This window comes from Rhipicephalus sanguineus, chromosome 7, assembly GCF_013339695.2.
Source record: "Rhipicephalus sanguineus isolate Rsan-2018 chromosome 7, BIME_Rsan_1.4, whole genome shotgun sequence".
NCBI classification, from domain to species: Eukaryota; Metazoa; Arthropoda; class Arachnida; order Ixodida; family Ixodidae; genus Rhipicephalus; species Rhipicephalus sanguineus.
The window spans coordinates 160,735,137-160,755,661 of NC_051182.1; the positions used below are offsets into that span (position 1 = coordinate 160,735,137).

The following is a 20,525-nucleotide window of genomic DNA, read 5'->3' on the forward strand; positions in this document are numbered from 1 at the left end:
GAGCCGATGCCATATTCCCCAGCTGCATGATCTCCAGCCTGCTTCTTGCCTACCTTTGCATTAAAGTCGCCCATCAGTACAGTATACTGTGTCTTTACCTTACTCATTGCTGATTCTACGTCTTCGTAGATGCGTTCAATCAGTTGATCATCATGGCTGGATGTAGGCGCGTAGGCCTGTACCACCTTCATCTTGTACCTCTTATTAAACCTAATTATGATACATATCACCCTCTCGTTAATGCTATAGTATTCCTCTATATTTCCAGCTATATTTTTATGAATAAGAAACACCCACCCCTAGTTCTCTTCTGTCAGCTAAGCCACGATAGCATAGGACGTGTCCGTTCTTCAGCACTGTATAAGCCTCATGTGGCCTCCTAACCTCACTGAGCCCTATTACATCCCATTTAACACCCTCTAATTCCTGGAATAGTACAGCTAGACTCGCCTCACTAGATAAAGTCATGTGTATATGTATGCCCATAGTGGCACTGTATATTGACTGTTCTTTTTAGTTGCCTTATTCACTTGCTTTAGCTGAGTTTTAAAGTTCTCTCCAACCTTAATGCATATGTTTTGTTTATTTTTTATGGTGTTTTTCACATTCAATTGTGTGTCAAAATAAATGTCTTGCTTGTACAAACAGACCTTGGTTTTCAATGCGCAAGTCATAAAAATAACGCAGTCAAGTATGGTTGCTGATACCTGTACCTGCACTGAGACGTCATGGAGAACACTGTGGCATCAATGTGAAAACTGCACGGACGTTGTTTTGGTGTCAAGCTCACGGCAAGCCATTCATTTGATTCCCTATCTTCCAGCGCTCGGGGTGCGAGTGGCAAACGTAGCTGATACACAAGGAAGTAAATTGAAAACATTAGTTTTCAATACCAATACACGCTGTGCAGCGAGCTGCCAGAAATGTGCCAGCTAGCCTTTGTTATCATCCGCATGGCATATATATAGCGTGAAATAGTTGCAACGAAAAACGGCTACTATGCGCGCGCGGGCGAGCATCTCGGACCCGACAGCAGCGGCGCCGCATCTGGATGAATTCTTGCTCCCTCTCCGGTGCGCCGATGCTGACACCCCTCCTTCTAGCCACCATAGCGTCGGCGACACGGTTGAGACGCTATTGGCGTTTTCTCGCGATGCGATACAAACGCTGATTGGCTACAGCAGCGCATTCATATCTCGCGCAAGAAAACGCGCCCGCCACTGGCTGTTGCGCAGCAGCGGGGGCGGTCGCTCCCGTCAATGGCGCATCCAGCCAGACCGGCGCGCTCGCCTCGTTGTTGCTCTATGCTCCGTACGCCTTTACGAGCTGCTGTTCGCCTTGCGTCATCTTTTCGATCATTTTCTCTTCTTTTTTTCTTTTTGCACTAGTTCTGTGCCCTTCATCTTTGTTGTTGTGGGCGATGCCGGTCCGGTGAGCAGAGGCGCGCTATGCGACTTGTATGAGCATCGAAATTCCGCTATTCTGCTGCGGGTGCTGACTGCGTAGACGCTTGCAGCGGCGGAACTGTGCTGTCGTCAGTCGAGAATCTGACACATCGAGTGTGGCTGGAGCCACAAATGCACCGAGTGTTTCTGAGATCGCCGGACCCAGCACTTCATCGGAATCGGTGCCATCGAGCGTGAGTGGACCGTTGCTTCATCTGCGAATGCGTTTCTTAATGAAGGAAGAAATCGATGCGAGTGCGAAACGTCGTGACGCCGTTTGCACTGAACTCGAGATGCAAAATGCATCAGTCATTCCACTCTATTTTGTGGTCCCTGATGCTGGAAGAACAGCACTACACGAAGCGGTGCTGCGTTGCAATGCCGGCTGCTGCAAAGCAACCCAAGTGATATCGGACTCCATTGGACTTCAACCAGGTCACCTGGCCATCCAGCGAGCTCGTGAAAAAGATGCCTTACGCCTAAAAAAAAATTCCAAACGACAACAAGAGAAGATGGAGGCCAGGCAAAAGAAGAAAAGAGTGCGCAAGGACACTTCTAGTTACTCTGCTGGAGATTTCTGAAGAAAGCACGTGTTGAACTTTCTAGGCCCGTTTTCTCAGAATGGATTTTTTCGCTAGTTGTGGTGTTGAGGAAAGCAAAAACTCAAAGACCGCTAATCAGATTTGTGTGCCATTTTTTTTTTATTCTGTTCCTGAATGACTTTGCAAGGGCGTAACAAGCTCCTTTTTTTGAAAATTGGTGCCATTAATTTATAATAAACAATTAATTTTTGATGAATCTGGTCATTACTGGCTACATCAAATTCAAAGTTGCATCAAAATTTTTTGGAGGGAAAATTAAAAAAAAAAAAAACGGCTTTGTAGCGCCCTGGGATATCTATCAAGGAATGACCACAATGAATTTCAGCTTTCTACTATGTCCTGGGAATTCTCAAGACTCTTCCTCAGGCACCCATGTGAACTGGGTTACCCAGTTAAACCTCAAGAACTCTGGAACCAAGAAACACAGCTTCGTGAAACTTAGCAGTTCTGCTAGTTTTAGTGTAGTGAACAAGCCCTGAAAGTTTCATCCAGATATCTTAAGAAATTAAAAAAGTTCGGTCTTCAGGGTAGCCTCCCCCCTTGGTTGGCCCTTGGAGGTGCAGGTGCAATCAGGCACGTAGCCAGGATTTTTTTTTTCGGGGGGGGGGGGGGGGGCCAAGGCCTAATTGTTCGAAAGAAAGTATTTCCATGGCAAAAATAAAACAAAAGTTGCCTGGGAATATAGAAGGCCGGACGACTTTCGGGGGGAAGGGGGGGGGCCGGGGCCCCCCCTTGCCTACGTGTCTGGGTGCAATCCCTAATGATGTTGCTGACATCCCTTTGAATTAGCTTTGGAATGATAATGCTTTCTATTGAATTAATAAGATATTTATAGCATATCAACATTGATTTGCTTCTTGCAAATGCGTTTTGTTTGTTTTCTCTTCACGCTTGCACTTTGTAAAGTCTACAATTTCAATTTCATGGTAATGAACACAGGCGTCCCCTTCTACACAAACATGACGGAGATATGTTTGCACTGATAAAGTACAAACGGACTGGTAAGGAGAGGAAAGGCCACCTTTTGAGGCGAGTACCCCACACACAATTGAGGGCCAGGTCAGGGTACCTCACTCCCCATTAGAAAAACTGGCGGGCGCCCAGTGGCCCTGGGAATATACGCAGTCTAGCCACATTAATGTGACCGCCACGTACTTTCGATGTCGACGTTAGATAATCAATCACAGAAGGCAGCTGGCAGCACAGTGCAGTTGAGCATATGGAAAGAGTGTGTGAGGGCTTCGGAAAACACTGCCATCGTTGGCGTAATGCAGAAATGGAGCGATTTATCCGACGTCCAAAAGAGCATAATCATTGGCTTTCGGGCCAAGGGTGGAAGCATTTCCGAAACAGCTATGTTTGTGAACTGTCCGCGTGCCACCGTAGTAAAAGTGTACCGTGCCTGGCAAAATCGGACTGTCCAAAATCAGCGACACGGCAAAAGTGGTGGACCACGGGCCATAGATGACAGAGGTCAACGACAGCTGCGGAGATGCATTCGGGCGAATAGACGTGTTACCATTAAGCAACTGACCGCCCAGATGAACCAAGGGGCTACCAACAGTGTCTGCCAAACTAATGTTTAGCAAACTTTACTGCGTCTGGGCCTCCGCAGCAGACGCCTGGTTCATGCACCTGTGCTGATTTGTTCATAGGCGACGAAGGCTGGCATTTTCTGATGAATCACGTTTTATGCTCGATTGGACAGGTGGAGCATACTTGATGAAAATTAAGCGCAACGGACGGGACAAAAAAAGGAGCACACAGGACGAAGCGCTACTAACAACTGTGAACATTTATTGAAAACATAACCGCAGCTAGATAATGTGCGCATGTGCGCAAGGCCTCCGATGATCTGCACCAAAAGCAACAACAAACAACAAAGCCAGGCGCGAGACACAACCCCGTGACAACAGCAACACGTGTAAAATGAAATGACCAAAACGACCGAATGATAGGTGGCACGCGGTTACGCAGTTGAATACCTATAACCGGGAAAACAAGAGACTAAAAGCTAAAAAGAAGATATCACTAAAGAGATACCGAAAAAACGCGCTTAAGGGGGGACGCGCCCTTTGAAAATCGAAAAATCGCGAAAAACTCGGTTCTTGAAAAACCGTATATTTGGGCTGTACGTATTACAAACGACCTTTCCTGTAGTTATGAACGCCTAAAGCATCGTAAAAGTACGTCAAATCGGGTATTAACGTGCAGCGGCAGCTGCTGCGCCGGTCCAACAAGCGCCGAAACAAGCCCAACTTCGAGCGAGCACCGTTCCCGCGCCAGTTCAACCGATCGGCGCCATCTTGGTTTTGTTTTGTTCATGAATTCCTGCGCATTTCTTTACTGCCCTCGGCAGTAGGGTTGGTGGCAGGGTTGCCGTTGGTGGCTACTTTGCGCCAAATTGGCTACTTTACTACCTCGTCTGGCGATGAAAATTTTAGGTTGGCTCCTTGGCTACTTTCTGGCTACTTTGAACTTCTATTTTGGCGCATTTACTAGCCAATTTCTAAAAATTAATTGCAGATATAACAGCAAGCAAGCATAAAGACGACCCATTGATTCCAAGCTTTGGTGTCATCTTGGCTCATGCGCGCACGCACGTCCCTCAGGCAAGTGGGTTGGCGCGCGTACGAGATCCCTACGCGCGGCACGGCTGAAAAAACGGAGTGAGGAGGTCATGCGCATGTAGGCAACCCGCGCGTGGCTAGCACGCTCACGCTGCTACACGCTCGCGACACTGCTAAAGACACTCACTACTGACGCTGCGCGCCATCTGATGAACACAACGCGCATCTAACGTACTTTCCCCGTCGCGCGCCCGAAGTCATGCACTAAGGCGCAGCCATGTGGGCAGTGTAGCGCGGCGTATTGCTAGGACACAAGAAGCACGATACCGGCGCGAAAACACTTGTGTAGCTAGCAGAGCTTCTGCTTTGCACTTCCAGCGTGTGGAGACCACCATCTGTCATGGGAAAACACGCAAACGCGAAGCGCACGTTCCGAGAAGAATGGTGAAAGGACAAGAAACTGAGCGGTAAGCTAAATGAAAACTATACTTCAGGCCTTTATTTTTGTGTCGCGCCTCATAGGTATTTTTTATTATCACGTGTTACAGGCTGGGCTTCATCTTGTGACAATGGAACGGCCGTCCACTGCAAATACTGCAATTGCAACATTCGACCCCACTACAGTGATCTGTTCAAGCACGCCGAAACCAAGAAACATCCGCAGTAATCCCAAGTACGCAAAGAGAATTGCCGCAGCTTCTAGCCTCTTCTGGTCAAGCAAACTATGAAAAGGCCGTGCACATTGCCGTGCACACGTCTATAAATGCCGTAGATGAGCTTGGCGAGATTCTCCATTCCGAATTCAAGGATTTCGACCTGCACAGAACGAAGTGCACTGCTATAATTACAAACGTCCTTTTCCCATATTTCACAGAAAGCATGGGCAAACAACTGAAAGGCTCCAGCTATTCCCTCATGGTAGATGAATCAACTGATATATCCACGACAAAGCAACTGTGCATTGTGGTGCGATTTCTGAATTCAGCAGAAAACAAGATTGCAACCACGCTGCTTGATCTTGTAGAGCTGTCTGACGGAACGGCGCAAACACTTCACGACACCGTAATGAAGACTTTGGACAAGCACGGCCTGCCAGTCAAGAACTGTCTCGGACTCTACCGATGGTGCAAATTCCATGAGTGGCAACCACAATTCTCTCTTCAGTCGTCTTCGTGAGGACAACAAGGAATTGGTCTTGGTAAAATGCGCTTGCCACAGCCTGGACCTTGTGGCGTCCAAATCGATGGAAGCGATTCCCTCTGCTGTCGAGCACTTGGTGAGAGAAACGTACAGCTTCTTTGTGCACAGCAGCTGCCGGCAAGGTGCTTATAAGAGACATTATGCCAGTCTGTCAGTGGACGATGAAAGTGCAGAGCCGCCGCCAAAACTTTTATCTCTTTCGCAGACAAGATGGCTTGCTATTGCTGACTGTATCGAAAGAATTTTGGGGCAGTATCAGGTACTCAAACAGTTTTTCGAAAAAGCAGAAGAGCGTAGCTACAACGTGCGCATTTTGCGAGAGATGTATGGGGACAAAAGGAATCATGCTTACCTTGTGTTTCTTGCCCCAGTCCTACATAGCGTGAGAAGGGTGAACAAAATGCTCCAGACAAACGCAGCCGACCCATTGGTTGTCTTTCAAGAGCTTGAAAACTTCTATTTGGAAGTTCTGCGATGAATTTTGCACCCATCAGTTTTGAGGCACAACTCAACAGCGAGCCTGCTATCGCTAGACCTGGTGAAGATGAAATCTATATTCCTGCAACCAGAGGTAGCGGACTTAGGTGACGTCTTGAGAGAAGAGCTTTCACTAGTCCCTGTAGAATACCAAGGGGTCGTGAGAGAGCGCTGCTTCCAGTTCTTGCGGCAAATGGCGATACAACTTCAGCAGCGGCTTCCAAATGCTTCCTCTGCACTACGGAGGCTGCATGCCATCAATCCGCATGACATAGACAGCACGAAGAGCCGTGAAAGCATACTGAAGCTGCCGCCGCATTTTTTCGGATGTTCCTCGATCGAGCTGGGGTCAGAAATATGGCAGCTTCAGAAAATTTGCGGTGCACTTGATCACACATCATCTTTGACATTTTGGCATGCAGCGGCATCTTACAAGGACACTTCTGGTGAATGCCCTTTTCTGCACTTGGCGCTGGGTGCACTGAGAATTTTGACACTTCCAGTTTCTAATGCCGATGCCGAGCACGTATTCTCTTGTGTAAACGTGACCAAAACTGATATCCGCAACAAAATGAAGCTGGACTTGCTCATGGCGATTCTACGAATCAAGTTTGGTTTACGACTTCAAGGAAAAACTGCGTCAACGTTTGTCGTTCCTAATGAGTTGTTAGATAGAATGTGCCAAAATTACTCTGGAAAGAACTCGATCTATCCCAGATAAGCAACACGCACGCGGACTAACCATTAAATAATTTATTTATTTCCAATGTGCCTTGGCTTGAAGACGAAGCAGAAAGGAAGGAATTTTGTGCTCTTTACTGTTGTGCTGATTTAGAATATTATTTATTGTTTAATAATAAAAGAAACTCTGTTCATAATATCACATGTTCTATTTGGCTACAAATTTGGCGCTAAGATTATATGGCATGGCTACTTTTGGCTTGGATTCTGGCTCCTTTTAAAACCTGCCCAACGGCAACCCTGGTTGGTGGCGCTTATGATTGGGGGGCTCGCAGGGGTTTTCGAGTTTCCCGCGCCCGACGCGCAGCTGCGATTGGACTAAGCGCGCGCTCCCCGAGAGAGTGGGGAAACGCGTGGCTGCTATTGGCTGCCGCGCGCGATGACGCGATGGCCTTCTCCGGGGCTTGCTCCGTGCGTCGTCCGTTGCGACTAGTCACTAGCCAGCTTTTGTGTGTACCGCTTCGCATTTCGTTATCGCTCGCGGCACTTCCTGAACTCTACATCGTGTTTACGATATCGCATCCTGCCCGCCGACTAAGAAGTGTCATGCGCCTGCGATCGTTGTGTTATCGGACACGCCGGCAGTCGCGGTACACGCGTTCGGTGGGTTCGTGTGCTGAGTCTTTATATTAACTTTGTTACCATGGTCAAGCGGCCCTTTTCACAGCGAAGCAACCTCTGTATCGGTAAACACGATTGCATCGACGGTGTCGGCGCTCGTATCTCCAGCGTGCACCAGCGCCACGTGAATGCATAGTTGATATGAGCTTGGCGTCTCGAATCAACCTCTGCGATCACAACCCCGACTCGTACGAAAAAAAAAAAAGCCAGGAAAGGTGGCAAAGGATAGAAATCAATAAAAACGCATTTTCTTTAATCTACAGGGTCATTTCAGACCAGATATGTGATCAAAACTTTCGAAGCCCAATATCTCGAAATGACATTTTTGGATGGTGATGCTGCTTAGCCGAGAGATATCTCTGGTACCATTCATCCAATTTCCATCAGGTTTTTTTTATTATGCACCTGAATAAATTTCCCAGGGCAAGACAAAGCCGTTTTTTCAATATATGGTGTCAGTAATTTGTAATAACTAAAATTTCATTGATGAAAGCCTAATGAGCAACACTAGATTGAGTGCTCTGCTAAAATTTTTTAGCAAAGAAATTTTAAAAAAGGGCTTTGTCTTGCCCTAAAGTACCCATCCAGGAAACTTCATAGTGAATTTTACAGTGCTAGCACATTTTCCAACTTCTCCAGGCCCTGACTAATAGACCCATGTGGACTACTTCGACGCATGGCTGTAACTTGGGAACCAGTTAACATAGCTGCATAAAACTTTGTGGTTAATCAAATGGCTTTGCTATTAATCTATCCCGAAAATTTTATCAAGATATCTCAACAAACAAAAAAATTGCCCTTCGAAGGTAGCCTCCCCCCTTAAAAGTGGTCATTAATGAAACGCACTTCTTTATTTAATAAAGCAACTGAAGCGACACTCGCACACGTGTCGGGTCCACAACCTTCGATCAACGAGTGTCGCTTCAGTTGCTTTATTAAATAAAGAAGTGCGTTTCATTAATGACCACTTTTAAGCGTGCTTTTTGGGTATCTCTTTAGTGATATCTTCTTTTTAGCTTTTAGTCTCGTTTTCCCGGTTATAGGTATTCAACTGTGTAACCGCGTGCCACCAATCATTCGATCGTTTTGGTCATTTCATTTTACACGTGTTGCTGTTGTCATGGGGTCATGTCTCGCGCCTGGCTTTGTTGTTTGTTGCTTTTGGTGCAGATCATTGGAGGCCTTGTGCACATGCGCACATTGTCTAGCTGCGGTTATGTTTTCAACAAATGTTCACAGTTGTTAGTAGCGCTTCGTCTTGTGTGCTCCTTCTTTTGTCCCGTCCGTTGCGCTTAATTTTCATCAAGTATGCTCCATCACCAACTAGCCCTCACCTCGAATCTGCTAAAATGGACAGGTGGACGATGGTGTATACGGAGTGAAACCTCTGAAAGCAAACACCCTGCAACCATTGCCAGAAGGGTCCAGGCTGGTGCGCTGGAGCACAATCTAGCGCAGCTGGCCATGGCACAGGAGTCGGCATGGCTTAAGATCCCAGTGAACACCTTTAGGAACCTAACTGACTCTCTTCCTGCACGTCTCACAGCATTCTGATTGGCGAAAGGTGATTATTCTGGCTTTTGACAGGTGGTCACATTAATGTGACTGGACGGTGTATAATCCAGTAACTCCCACAACATAAGCAGCCACCCTGGCATTTCACTACCGATACGATGCATGCACTCCCCCCACTCCCTATGGCATACATGCCTGCCTCCCACACAAGTACAGTGCAGGCAGTGCTCCTCCATGAATGTGTGGTAAAGTTTACATTAGCACACAGTGCCACACAAGTCATTGGGAGCCGTTAGGAAGGAGGTCTCTTTAGCACAAACTCCATTTTCTTCAAACGAACTTCCAGTACCCCTGGTATTCGAATGAACAAGGTCCCACAGCACAATTGTTTGCAAAGACCAAATGAGTCCAGCATGCAAGTGCATTTTCACCTTGGCCAATGAGGTTGCCGTTCTTCTTGTCTTGCTCCAGAGCCGCCGACCGAAACAGGGAATGCTGTTCGTGCTTTGGAAAGTGGTTTGCCAGCATAAGCAGCTTCTGCAACTGGATCCTTACCTCTAAAACACTGTCCCAGATCTCTGCACATAGAAAGAGTGAAATGATGCTCCGTCAAATAGCGAAAAAACAACAACTAGCTTTTAGTTTTAGGGCTGCAATACAATTTCATTTGTGCAAGAACAATTATAAATGACAAAATATAGCAACATCAGAAGCAAGGACACTGTCACAAGATGAATAGGTGATGCTAAATTGCTGCTTCTGTTTTGGAAACCAGCCTAGAATGTAGAATAAGAGTGAAAAATAAAATTATGGGAATCTTTATGACAATACGGCTATTACTGATTTGCTGCTCATATACACATCATAGGTCTAGTAAGTTATCTCCAAGGAAGAAAAATTGACCCACACATGCCTTGGCACACATCAACACAGGCTTGAAACGGAGGAGTCGTAAAAAACAAGAACTAGGTGAGGGTTACAAGAAAATGTGCGCTCCTAAGTTGCAGCTTTATAAAGCCAACCGACAGTGAAACCAACAGAGGCCCAGGGTACATTATTTGTGGTCTTTAACTGTAGTGTAGTAAGTACGACATGAATAGAAAGGAATTAAAGCGGACAGAAAAACAACTTGCCGCCGGACTGAACCTTCGTGTGACGTGCCCAATCCTCTACCAATCCAGCTAAACACTCGGTGCCAAGGCTACGAACAGCGCTGGCTAACCCTCCCAGGATTAAACTCACAGAAATGCCCGATAAAGTGGACGGGGAGTGACCCCCGCTGTAGCTCAATCAGTAGAGCATCGGATGTGTCATCCAAAGACTGTAGGTTCCATCCGTACTGATGGCAAGTTGTTTTTCCATCCACGTTAATTCCTTTCTATTTATGTGATAACAAAACACTCCAGTTGAAACTGCTGCCTTCCTTGGCTTCATTACAAACAAAGCAACGAGCCCTTGATCCCTTCCCTTTCTTCAGTTGCCGCTTGTGTTTCTAGAAACAAGCCTAAAATTCAGAACAAGTAATGAAAAATAAAATTATGGAAACGATACGATGGGAGAGCTTTTATTTATTTGCTGTTTGCATAGAACGGTATAATAAGGAGAACGAGCAAAATGCAAGCACAAGCCTAATTCATGCAGGCTGCTTCCACGTGATGTCAATGTCGACACTCACGCAATTGGGAATGGACTGCTTTTCCCTTCTTCACTTCAGCTGCAACGTCCACAGTTGAAAAGTTGTCCATCCCCGCAGGCTTGGAGCTGAAAGTGCAAACAGGATAAGATATGTCGTTAAAGGAGACTCCAGAGCGCTTGCAAACATTTCAACCCAGGCAGTTTCGTTATGTGACAATAAGTTTTCCCTGGCTGCAACACTAGGACTTAATTTTCCTTCATTATGAGGTGAAAAACTGAACCGTCAGGGCCGTTTTACATTACAGGTGAGAGTAGGTTTTCATGAGAAACAATCAAACACAAAGCAATCAGTAAAATTCCTATATACAGAGGAGATAACACAACGTCAGCAAAATTTCACAAAACATGGTTATCGCTAATACACATGTCTGAGGGAAGTCGGTCCCACCCTTGTTAGAGGTGGTTGGAGCAATGGCATATGCACCGTGGATGAAGCAGCAGCTGGCCATGTAGAAAACAATAATGATGCTGTAGCAGAGTCGGGAGAAAAAGATGCTGACTTCAAGCGCCTACACTTTACTTCAGAGCTCACACGCTGCCACAGAGCTCCTTGGAGTATAGACAGAGTTTCAATCAAAATCTAGCGTCTACTTGGCAGTGCTGGCCGAGATGGTGCGAAGGCGAAGGGGGTGCTCAATGTTCTCGGGAGGCTGAGAGTGGCACAAAGGACGGGTACTGTACAGGAACGTTCTGTGAAGAGCAGCCGGGTGACACTCTCGCCTGCCACAGGTTAGGCGGCTACTTTAGAGTATGGTAGAATGGTGCATCAAAATATTATCAGAGGAAGCATGCTCACGTGCCGTTGGGAGTTGCATCTCTAGGAGGACAATGCGTGCACACGGACCATGCTGGTCCAGGGCACGGTGTTCATTTGCACCGAGTGCTTCGCCTTGTTTTGACAAAGAAGAACAGGCAAGAAGGTTGAGTGCGCATTAGAAACACTGCAGTAGTGAAATCATGTTGGCTCGAATGCGCACATTGTTGTTGACGAGACAGCAAAAGCTTTGAGGCAGAGTTGCATCCTCGAGTGACCGCGGGCGCTTCAGTGGATGTTGAAGTACCGCAGTTTTGGTGCAGGGACAAGTAAGCAGGTCGGAAGTGCAAAAGACACATTGCAAAAGTCGACACCCAGTAGCTGGAGTGAGAATTGACGAGTCTAATCACTGCACCAATATACGCTGATATCCTGTATGTATTTACTTCCTACCAGCTGACTGCTGTGCTGCCATAAAGAGGCTTCAGGCACTTTCATGCTGTTTGCAACCGCTTTTCACATGAAGGACCTTCTACAAATTATTAAATGAAGTCCTGATAAAACACTCAACAAGTTTTATAGTACTGACCTTTCCTTCTGGTTAGAGGTGGCGGTTGCAAGGAGAGTGTGATCTCCACTGCCTTCGTCCTCCTCCTCATCCCCTTCAGATTCAGATGGCTCCTCATCCGTTGAATTTTCCAGTCTATCTTTGTTGCCACCAATGCCCAAATCTGACATGCTGTCATCATCATCAACTTCACTGCCTTGCAAGTTTTCATCTGGGTATTATGGGAAGAAATGTTTTAGGCAAGATAAATAAATAAAAAAAAAACTGCCCACATAGAAGAGGAACTAGTCGTACAATTCTAAGTAGACATGAACACACACAGGGTTCAGCCCAGTTTCAATGAAACTCGGCTGAACCCCTCTTTAAAGGCCAACTGCAATGAGATTTTGCACACCTCAAAAAGCCAATTCCTAGGCAGTCTAGCTGGAGATAATGCCACCTGCCAAATGTCACCTTTGAAATACAAGTGGTTACCCAAGAAAATAACTTGCCAACAATGCTATTTTTGAACCGAAACTTGAAAAAATGACGCCATTACAGCTGACCAAAAGTGACGCAGATCTAAGCCTAACCGACCAACGCAGGCGAATCGTCTGCTCTGCCCTCCTAAGTACATGCGTCATGGCCGCGCCCCGGAGTTTTTTTTTTAGATGTTAACGAAAAAAAGAAAGAACTATGTAAACATTCACCGTGGAGGAAACATGGACACATGCTAATGAAGGTTTTTGTGCACGTTGTAGCATTTCTCGAAGCAATGGCTGCCCACTTCACACCTATCATCTCGTACTGCTGTCTTAGAGAAGTGACTGCCTCATAATAAATGATGCTGCTGGTTTATGCTTCCGGTATTCTCACTTCATTGATAGACTACGGAGACCAGTGACTAGTCAATAGACATGATATCAATTGGCCATCGATGCGCCCCATCCAGAGTGAGGTGAACGGCCATGGGAAATCGCCACTATCTCGCAGCATCTGAGTGAAGACCTCCACAGCCGTCACGTTCACCCTCACCAGGACACTACCTGTCTCCCCACTATCGACCATACGCTGGCCCAACTCGGGGCTGGTCACTTAGTCCATATCCGGGTGTCAGTGTTGGAGCACTACCGCTCCACATGTGTGCTTCCTTTTCATGTCTGTGCCATCTGTGAGGCTGTGTTTACATTTGCTCGTGCACCGCACTGCCGAAGTGCGAAACAATCGAACTCATGCGCATTCTACCAGTGTATACCACGAATTCTGTCAGCACACTGCCTACAGTGGCGTGATCTCCGTGGGGTCGTCAAGGCCCCCTCTAATGAGGGGCCAGGCCGAAGCCACCTGGCAACGCAGTTAGCACTGAGGTATGAACTGGGACAGATCACGAGGCAGCCAAAAGAATGACATGTAGCATTTTCTATTAATGTAGTTTGCTTAAAATCTTAAAATTTTATTCTTTCATTCATTATTTCCCTGAGATGGGAAACTAAAAGCAGCAAGCGATGGAGGTGTGGTTGCTGCTCATTGCAACACCAAGACACTCCACGAGTATTCAGACAACAGTATTCAGTACTCAGACGCAGATTGCCTTCTTTTTGCTTACGAGACGATATGCTGGGAAAGAAAAAATTCGCCGACGATTACGATACTGCCTAATGCGAATTCTGAGCGCAGCTTCATGTTGGGGCAACACCAACTGTGTTTGAAGTTTTGGCTACCCGCAGTTGTAGCAATATAACACACAGAAACTGCCAGCGCTCGAGTGCTCCGCACACCACTCTGTGCACTGCAGGCGTCACTAACCAACAACGCCGACAGCCCCATTACAACAAGCGAAGCCAGCTGTAGTGCACGTGCCAGCCCTGCATGCGCACAAGCTCCGATCGAGGGGCCAATGCGCGTGACAGAGGATGAAAGCGAGGTGAGAGGCCAGTGGCTTGTGATATTAACAGATTTTGTGTTTGCTCTCTTTTTTCCTTGTATGTTCTATCGGTTACGCTGATGCCAATGGCGACGCCGCTCAACACAGGAACGGGCACTAAGAGCTGTGCTCTTAAACTTCTCAACAGCTCACGCCAACTACCTTCTCATTGTGCCTTCGGCACTGCGTCCAGAGGTCTTGCAAACCCTGCACGACAATGTGACTGCTCGACACCTTGGCTTCTGCCGCACGCTCACAAGAATTCAGGAGAGATATATTGGCCCTGCCTAAATGCCAATATCACCCATTACGTCGAAACATGCCGAGAGTGTCGGTGACGCAAGACACTGCTGACAAGGCCAGCGGGATTTCTTCAGCCGATCGAGCCACCTCCTCAACTGCTCCAGGAAATCAGGATGGACTTGCTGGGGCCTTTTCCAATGTCAACACGCAGCAATAATTGGATCATCGTAGCCACGGACTACCTCCCCCACCACACCAAAATCGGGGCTCTGCCAAAGGGAAGTGCCGCGGGTGTAGCGATATTTTTGCTATATATTGCTACATCACGTTTCTCCCGAATCCTAATGACTAATTGGGGTACAGCTTTTATGGCAGACTTAACCCTAGCGATCTTGCAATATATAGCCAGACAAATCAGCAAAGGACGACTGCCTACCACCCATGAACGAATGGCCTCACCGAAGGTCCAAATAAAACTCGTGCTGACATGCTGACAATCTACGTTGACATCGAACGAAAGATCTCAGATGCCATCCTTCTGTACATTACCTTCACTTACAACAAGGCAGTGCAAGAAACGACCCACATGATGCTGCTCAAGCTGGTGTACAGAAGGAGCCTGGCAAAGACACTTGATGCCATGTTGCAGACCATCAGCGACGAGGAAAATCTGAACGTTGCAGTCTACCTTCAACGCGCCCAAGAGGCCAGGTCACTCGCCCATCAAGAGCCAACAGATGACCGACAGCCATCTTTACAACCTTCGATGACGCTTCGTGGAATACCAGCCAGGTGATCGTGAGCAGGTCTGGATGCCTATATGCTGGCAGGGACTCAGTGAGAAGCTTCTTCGACAATACCTCGGGCCATACAATACAGTACTTCGATGTCTCAGCGCACTAGCCGTTGCCGAACCGCTCGAAGACAGCTCCATAGTAAATGCGCACCTTCACTGTCGAAAGAAATGCTGCACCGATATGGCGGCGGCAGCTTGATTAATCAGGAAATGCCGACGAAGGGAGACACGCTCCGCATGGACGCCACGCTGACGCATGAACTTCAAGGTAGCTCCCGCGCTACCTTGACTATCTCAAGTAAAACGCTCGAGATTTCCTCCAGTCGAGGTGCGTTTCGAGCGAAGGCGATTTGTGAATTGGACAACGGCCCTCAAGGAGCCTTTCGAGTGAAGGGTCGAGTCAAGGAGCATTTGTGAATAGACCTCTCCCTGTTTGCAAACAATGTGACGTCACTGGCAGTGTCCCGCCCCCAAGTCCCGCCTTCGGAGCAAGCGCTGGTTGGCAAGAAAGTTCCGCCGGCGGGATCTCTGCATAGCAGCGCTGCGTGTGTCTGCGTTACTTCGATAGATGTTTTTGCAAATTGCTATTTTCTGAACTCACAGATGTTAAAAGGAATAGTCACTGCCTATAATGAACGATTCTGTTAGGCCAACATATGATGTGCTCGTCGTGGATGACAGCCATAAAAAAATCTTATGCTCTTCGAAAGCAAACGTTGCACATTTTCATGATGACTGGTGTAAACGATGTACAGCACTGGCAGCTACTGTGCGCGAGGTTACGGATTAGATTCTCACTCATGGCGCAAAATTCTGATCGGAGATGAATGAAAAAAAAAAAACGAAGGAAACACTCATCGGCGTGCGTTCGGTTGAGGTTAACAAATCCCCTGAAAATTAAAGCGAAGTTTTCCCCTACGGCGTTCCTCATAATCCAAAGAGCAGTTTTGAGACACTTTACTTTAATTATAAATAATCTCTTGCGCGGTTACTTCGTTGTATCCGATGCCTACAACATGTTTCCATACTTACTCCTCTCCTTTAGACTTGGTACATAAACTCGTAATGTCACTTCATAAATATGGAGCCGTAAAGATAACCTAACTAGAATATGACAAACAAGAATCTCCACTGCTTCTATTAAGACGTACTTCTTCAGTAAAAGGCGATACGCGATTGGTTCTGGGCAGGGCTGTACCCAGGAATTTCTTTCGGGGGTTGTTTGTGTGTAGAATGGCTAACTTTGGCAACTAGTGGTCGCTGTGAAGGCGTGAAAATATTTTAGTGCCACCCGAAAAGTTACAGCATGAAACAATTTTGGGGGGTGTCAGAACCCCTTCAACCCCACCTTAGTTACGGCCGTGGTTCTGGGCATTTTCTGTGGTAAACCGTACATGCATGTTCGGCAATGCTAAAACACGCTGGTAGCTCATGCGTATTCTCATCTTTCAGCCCGGACATCATGCACGTTTTTTTTTTGTGTGTGTGTGTGTACGCAGCACAAACACTGAGATGTATGCACTCGCAGATCGTCGCGTCAAATAAAATGTCCAATCCTGATGTTCCGTCGACAACCGGTCACTGCAAATGGCCCTGTTAGACACAACGCGCGCCAATGTTTTCGCAAACAAGATGCATCGTTATTCACACACCACACATAATATTGTCAGTTTCAACATCCGCAAAGGTGAACCGATATCGTCGCTGCCTTTCAACGCGCACTACACGCCACAGTAAACGCGGCACATTTTCAAAGACGATGCCACTGTCTTTCGCACCCCCACGCGGGTTCACTTCTCCAAGTTAAACAGCCAGCAGCGTGGCAAATTTTTCGCCACGCAGTCTACGACACATTTATATGTTCTTTGACACATACCACAAATAATCTTGGAACCGACAGATGAAGGAAAAGGTTCAAAAGAAAAAAGAAAATGTGCGCCAAACACCGTGCGACTGTACCACGCTGAGCCGGCAGCAGGAGTGTTTTGCCAACCACCGCCGTTGCACGTGCGCCGAGAGGTCACTTGACATCACGTCACGGGGCGTGAGTGACGTAGGCCGGTAGAGGTCTACTGCACAACAAGTGGGTGGTTCAAAGCCGCCTACAAAGTGTGCAGATGCGCATGTGTGTCTGGATGTGTGGCGGGTACTTCGCCAGTTTTCAAAAGGAAGAATAATGGCACAGTGGGAACTTCGCAACCGTACTTGCAGTTGGCATTCTTGGATAGTTTCAAACGGCCAATGTTACGTACATAAACATTCCTTTGCTTGAGGCACGGTTGAAGGCAATGCGCATGGGGCTTGATTACGCTATCACGCTCTACTCTTGAACGCGAAGCTCAAGCATCCTCCAAGCTTTTGCGTTAACTTTTAGTGTGCTTGATTGCAATGTTATTTGGTATATTAAGAGTGCCACTGACCTGCCATTGTTATGGTCAATATGAATGTAGAGTTGCAGAGAAGTTAATTAGCTCCCAACAGTGCATCTCAAAACATAATTTTGACAATGACTGATCAAATATGCCTCATAGCCTCCTGAATACATATTGTCACGTGGTCGTGACGTCGACGAAGACAGCAGTTAGCACGTCCGAGAAGAAACTGTTCATTTGGCCGAACTTGTGGCCGGGAAACTGAAAGTCAAACTGCAGCAACACACTGATAGCGGCGAACGGAGCGTCGACCGTCGATCAACTGACAAGCGGTCAAGCGCGTCGGCTTTTATACAGGCGCTATCGAACTTTCCAGCAATACCGCTGGTGGCGGCGTTATCTCTCGACAAAGCTGGAACATTCGCATGCGGCGTGCAATCTTAACAAAACGACCTACTACAATCGCGAAGCTTCTCGAACACTGCTTCGTGGACAGCGTCGAGCGTTGATAACCGTCCTTGCTGGTCAAACCCGAATACATTAAAATAAAACAAGAAGTGGGCGTGTCATTGCCCCCCTCTGAAAAAGCATCGTCCCGATGCTTGTGAAAGAACAAAGAGAGAGAAAAAAACAAGTGCATACATAAATAAATTACAATAACAAAGGAAATAGTAGAGTCCCCAGGTTCGCTAACGCGCAAAAACCGGCTTAAGGCGCACGACATGGATGACTTCAGGTCATGCGCAGCGTCACTGGGAGTTCGTAATGCCGTCCGAGATGACCTCGTAGTCAAGAGCGCCGAGATGTCGAAGAACCTTGTATGGCCCGAAGTATCGTCGAAGGAGTTTTTCGCTAAACCCACGTCGGCGTATCGGCGTCCAGACCCAAACACGGTCTCCGGGCTGGTATTCCACGAAGCGCCGTCGAAGATTGTAGCGACGGCTGTCGGTGTACTGCTTGGTCTTGATGCGCAGGCGGACGAGCTGTCTAGCTTCTTCGGCGCGTTGCAAATAGGCCGCAACGTCGAGATCGTCTTCATCGGTGGCGGTTGGTGGCATTGCGTCGAGCGTCGTTGCCGGGCTCCTTCCGTAGACCAGCTTGTACAGCGTCATTTGCATCATTTCTTGCATGGCCGTGTTGTATGCGAAGGTCACATACGGAAGGATGGCATCCCACGTCTTGTGTTCGACGTCAACATACATGGCCAGCATGTCGGCGATGGTCCTGTTTAGCCGCTCGGTGAGGCCATTGGTCTGCGGGTGGTACGCTGTGGTCCGACGGTGGCTTGTTTAGCTGTATCTCAGTATTGCCTGAGTTAGGTCAGCAGTAAATGCCGTATTTCTGTCGGTGATGAGGACCTCTGGGGCGCCATGACGCAGGACGATGTTCTCAACGAAGAACTTCGCTACCTCGGTGGCACTGCCTCTGGGTAGGGCCCTTGTCTCGGCGTAGTGGGTGAGGTAGTCGGTAGCTACGACGATCCATTTGTTTGCGGTATTGGACATTGGGAACGGCCCCAGTAGGTCCATCCCGATTTGCTGGAACGGCCGTCGAGGTGGCTCGATAGGCTGCAGAAGTCCGGCTGGCCTAGTCGGTGGTGTCTTGCATCGCTGACAGTCCCGGCAAGTCTTTACGTAGCGAGTGACGTCAGCGGCAAGGCGCGGCCAGTAGTACTTTTCCTGTATTCTTGCGAGCATGTGAGAAACACCCAGGTGTCCAGACGTCGGGTCGTCGTGCAGAGCCTGGAGGACCTCTGGTCGCAATGTCGACGGCACCACGAGAAGGGAATCGGCTCGAAGCGGCGAGAAGCTCTTCTTAAGGAGAACACCATTGCGCAAGAAAAACGATGTCAGTCCCCGTGTGAATGCCTTCGGAACAACGGTGGTCCTGCCGTTGAGGTATTCCACAAGGCCCCTGAGTTCTGGGTCCGCTCGCTGTTGTTCGGCGAAGTCGTCGGCACTTATTGTTGCCAAGAAGCAGTCATCCTCCTGGTCGTCCTGCGGCGGTGGGTCAACGGGGGCGCGCGACAGGCAGTCAGCATCGGAGTGTTTTTCTTCAGGACTTGTAAACGACGGTTATGTCGAATTCTTGAAGTCATAAGCTCCACCATGCGAGGCGACCTGAAGGGTCCTTCAAGTTAGCTGGCCAACACAAGGCGTGGTGGTCGCTCACAACTTTGAATGGCCGGCCGTAGAGGTAGGGGCGAAACTTCGATGTAGACCATATGATGGCCAGGCACTCATTTTCTGTTGTGGAATAGTTGATTTCTGCCTTTGATAGCGACCGGCTAGCATAACTGATGACCCTTTCCAACCCGTCGGTCTTCTGCACAAGGACGGCGCTGAGTCCTATGCTGCTTGCGTCGGTGTGGATTTCCGTATCGGCGCATTCGTCGAAATGCGCAAGTATTGGAGGCATCTGCAGGCGTCGTTTCAATTCTTGAAATGCTTGAACTTGCGACGTTTCCCACCTGAATTCGACGTCGGCCTTCGTGAGTTGCGTCAGTGGCTTGGCGATCCGTGAAAATTCCTTGACGAAACATCTGTAATAGGCGCACAAGCCGAGAAAACGGCGTACGGCCTTCTTATCGGTGGGCGGTGGGAAGGCAGCGATGGCAGCTGTTTTTTGCGGGTCTGGGCGAACACCATCCTTGCTGATCACGTGATCCAAGAACAAGAGCTCCTCGTACGCGAAGCCGCACTTTTCAGGCTTCAAGGTGAGTTCGGAGGTCTTGATTGCTTGAAGTACAGCTTCAAGGTGCCGAAGGTGTTTGTCGAAGTTTGAGGAAAACACAACGACGTTGTTCAAGTACACGAGGCACGTCTGCCACTTCAAGCCGGCCAGTACTGTATCCATAACCCGTTGAAAAGTCGCAGGTGCCGAGCAAAGACCAAAGGGCATGACCTTGAACTCGAACAGGCTGTCTGGTGTTATAAAGGCAGTCTTTTCTCGGTCCCTCTCGTCGACTTCTATTTGCCAGTAACCGGCCTTGAGGTCCATCGACGAAAAGTACTTTGCGTTGT

At 47.9% G+C, this 20,525-nt stretch overlaps 2 protein-coding genes across 3 annotated transcripts in view; both read right to left on the bottom strand.

Annotated features, from left to right (window-relative positions):
• The window catches only part of LOC119399222 (caskin-1), a 512,467-nt gene that overhangs the window by 109,724 nt on the left and 382,218 nt on the right, over nt 1-20,525 (bottom strand). The window lies entirely within an intron of this gene.
• Nucleotides 1-20,525, bottom strand: part of LOC119400422 (protein AATF) — a 99,695-nt gene that overhangs the window by 41,439 nt on the left and 37,731 nt on the right. For both annotated transcript variants that reach the window (XM_037667447.2, XM_037667446.2), the window contains exons 3-5: nt 12,210-12,399; nt 10,847-10,932; nt 9,603-9,749 (exon numbers count right to left, since the gene is read on the bottom strand). In XM_037667447.2, coding sequence (XP_037523375.1) covers nt 9,603-9,749; nt 10,847-10,932; nt 12,210-12,399 — 423 coding nt within the window. The remainder of the gene's footprint in view (nt 1-9,602; nt 9,750-10,846; nt 10,933-12,209; nt 12,400-20,525) is intronic.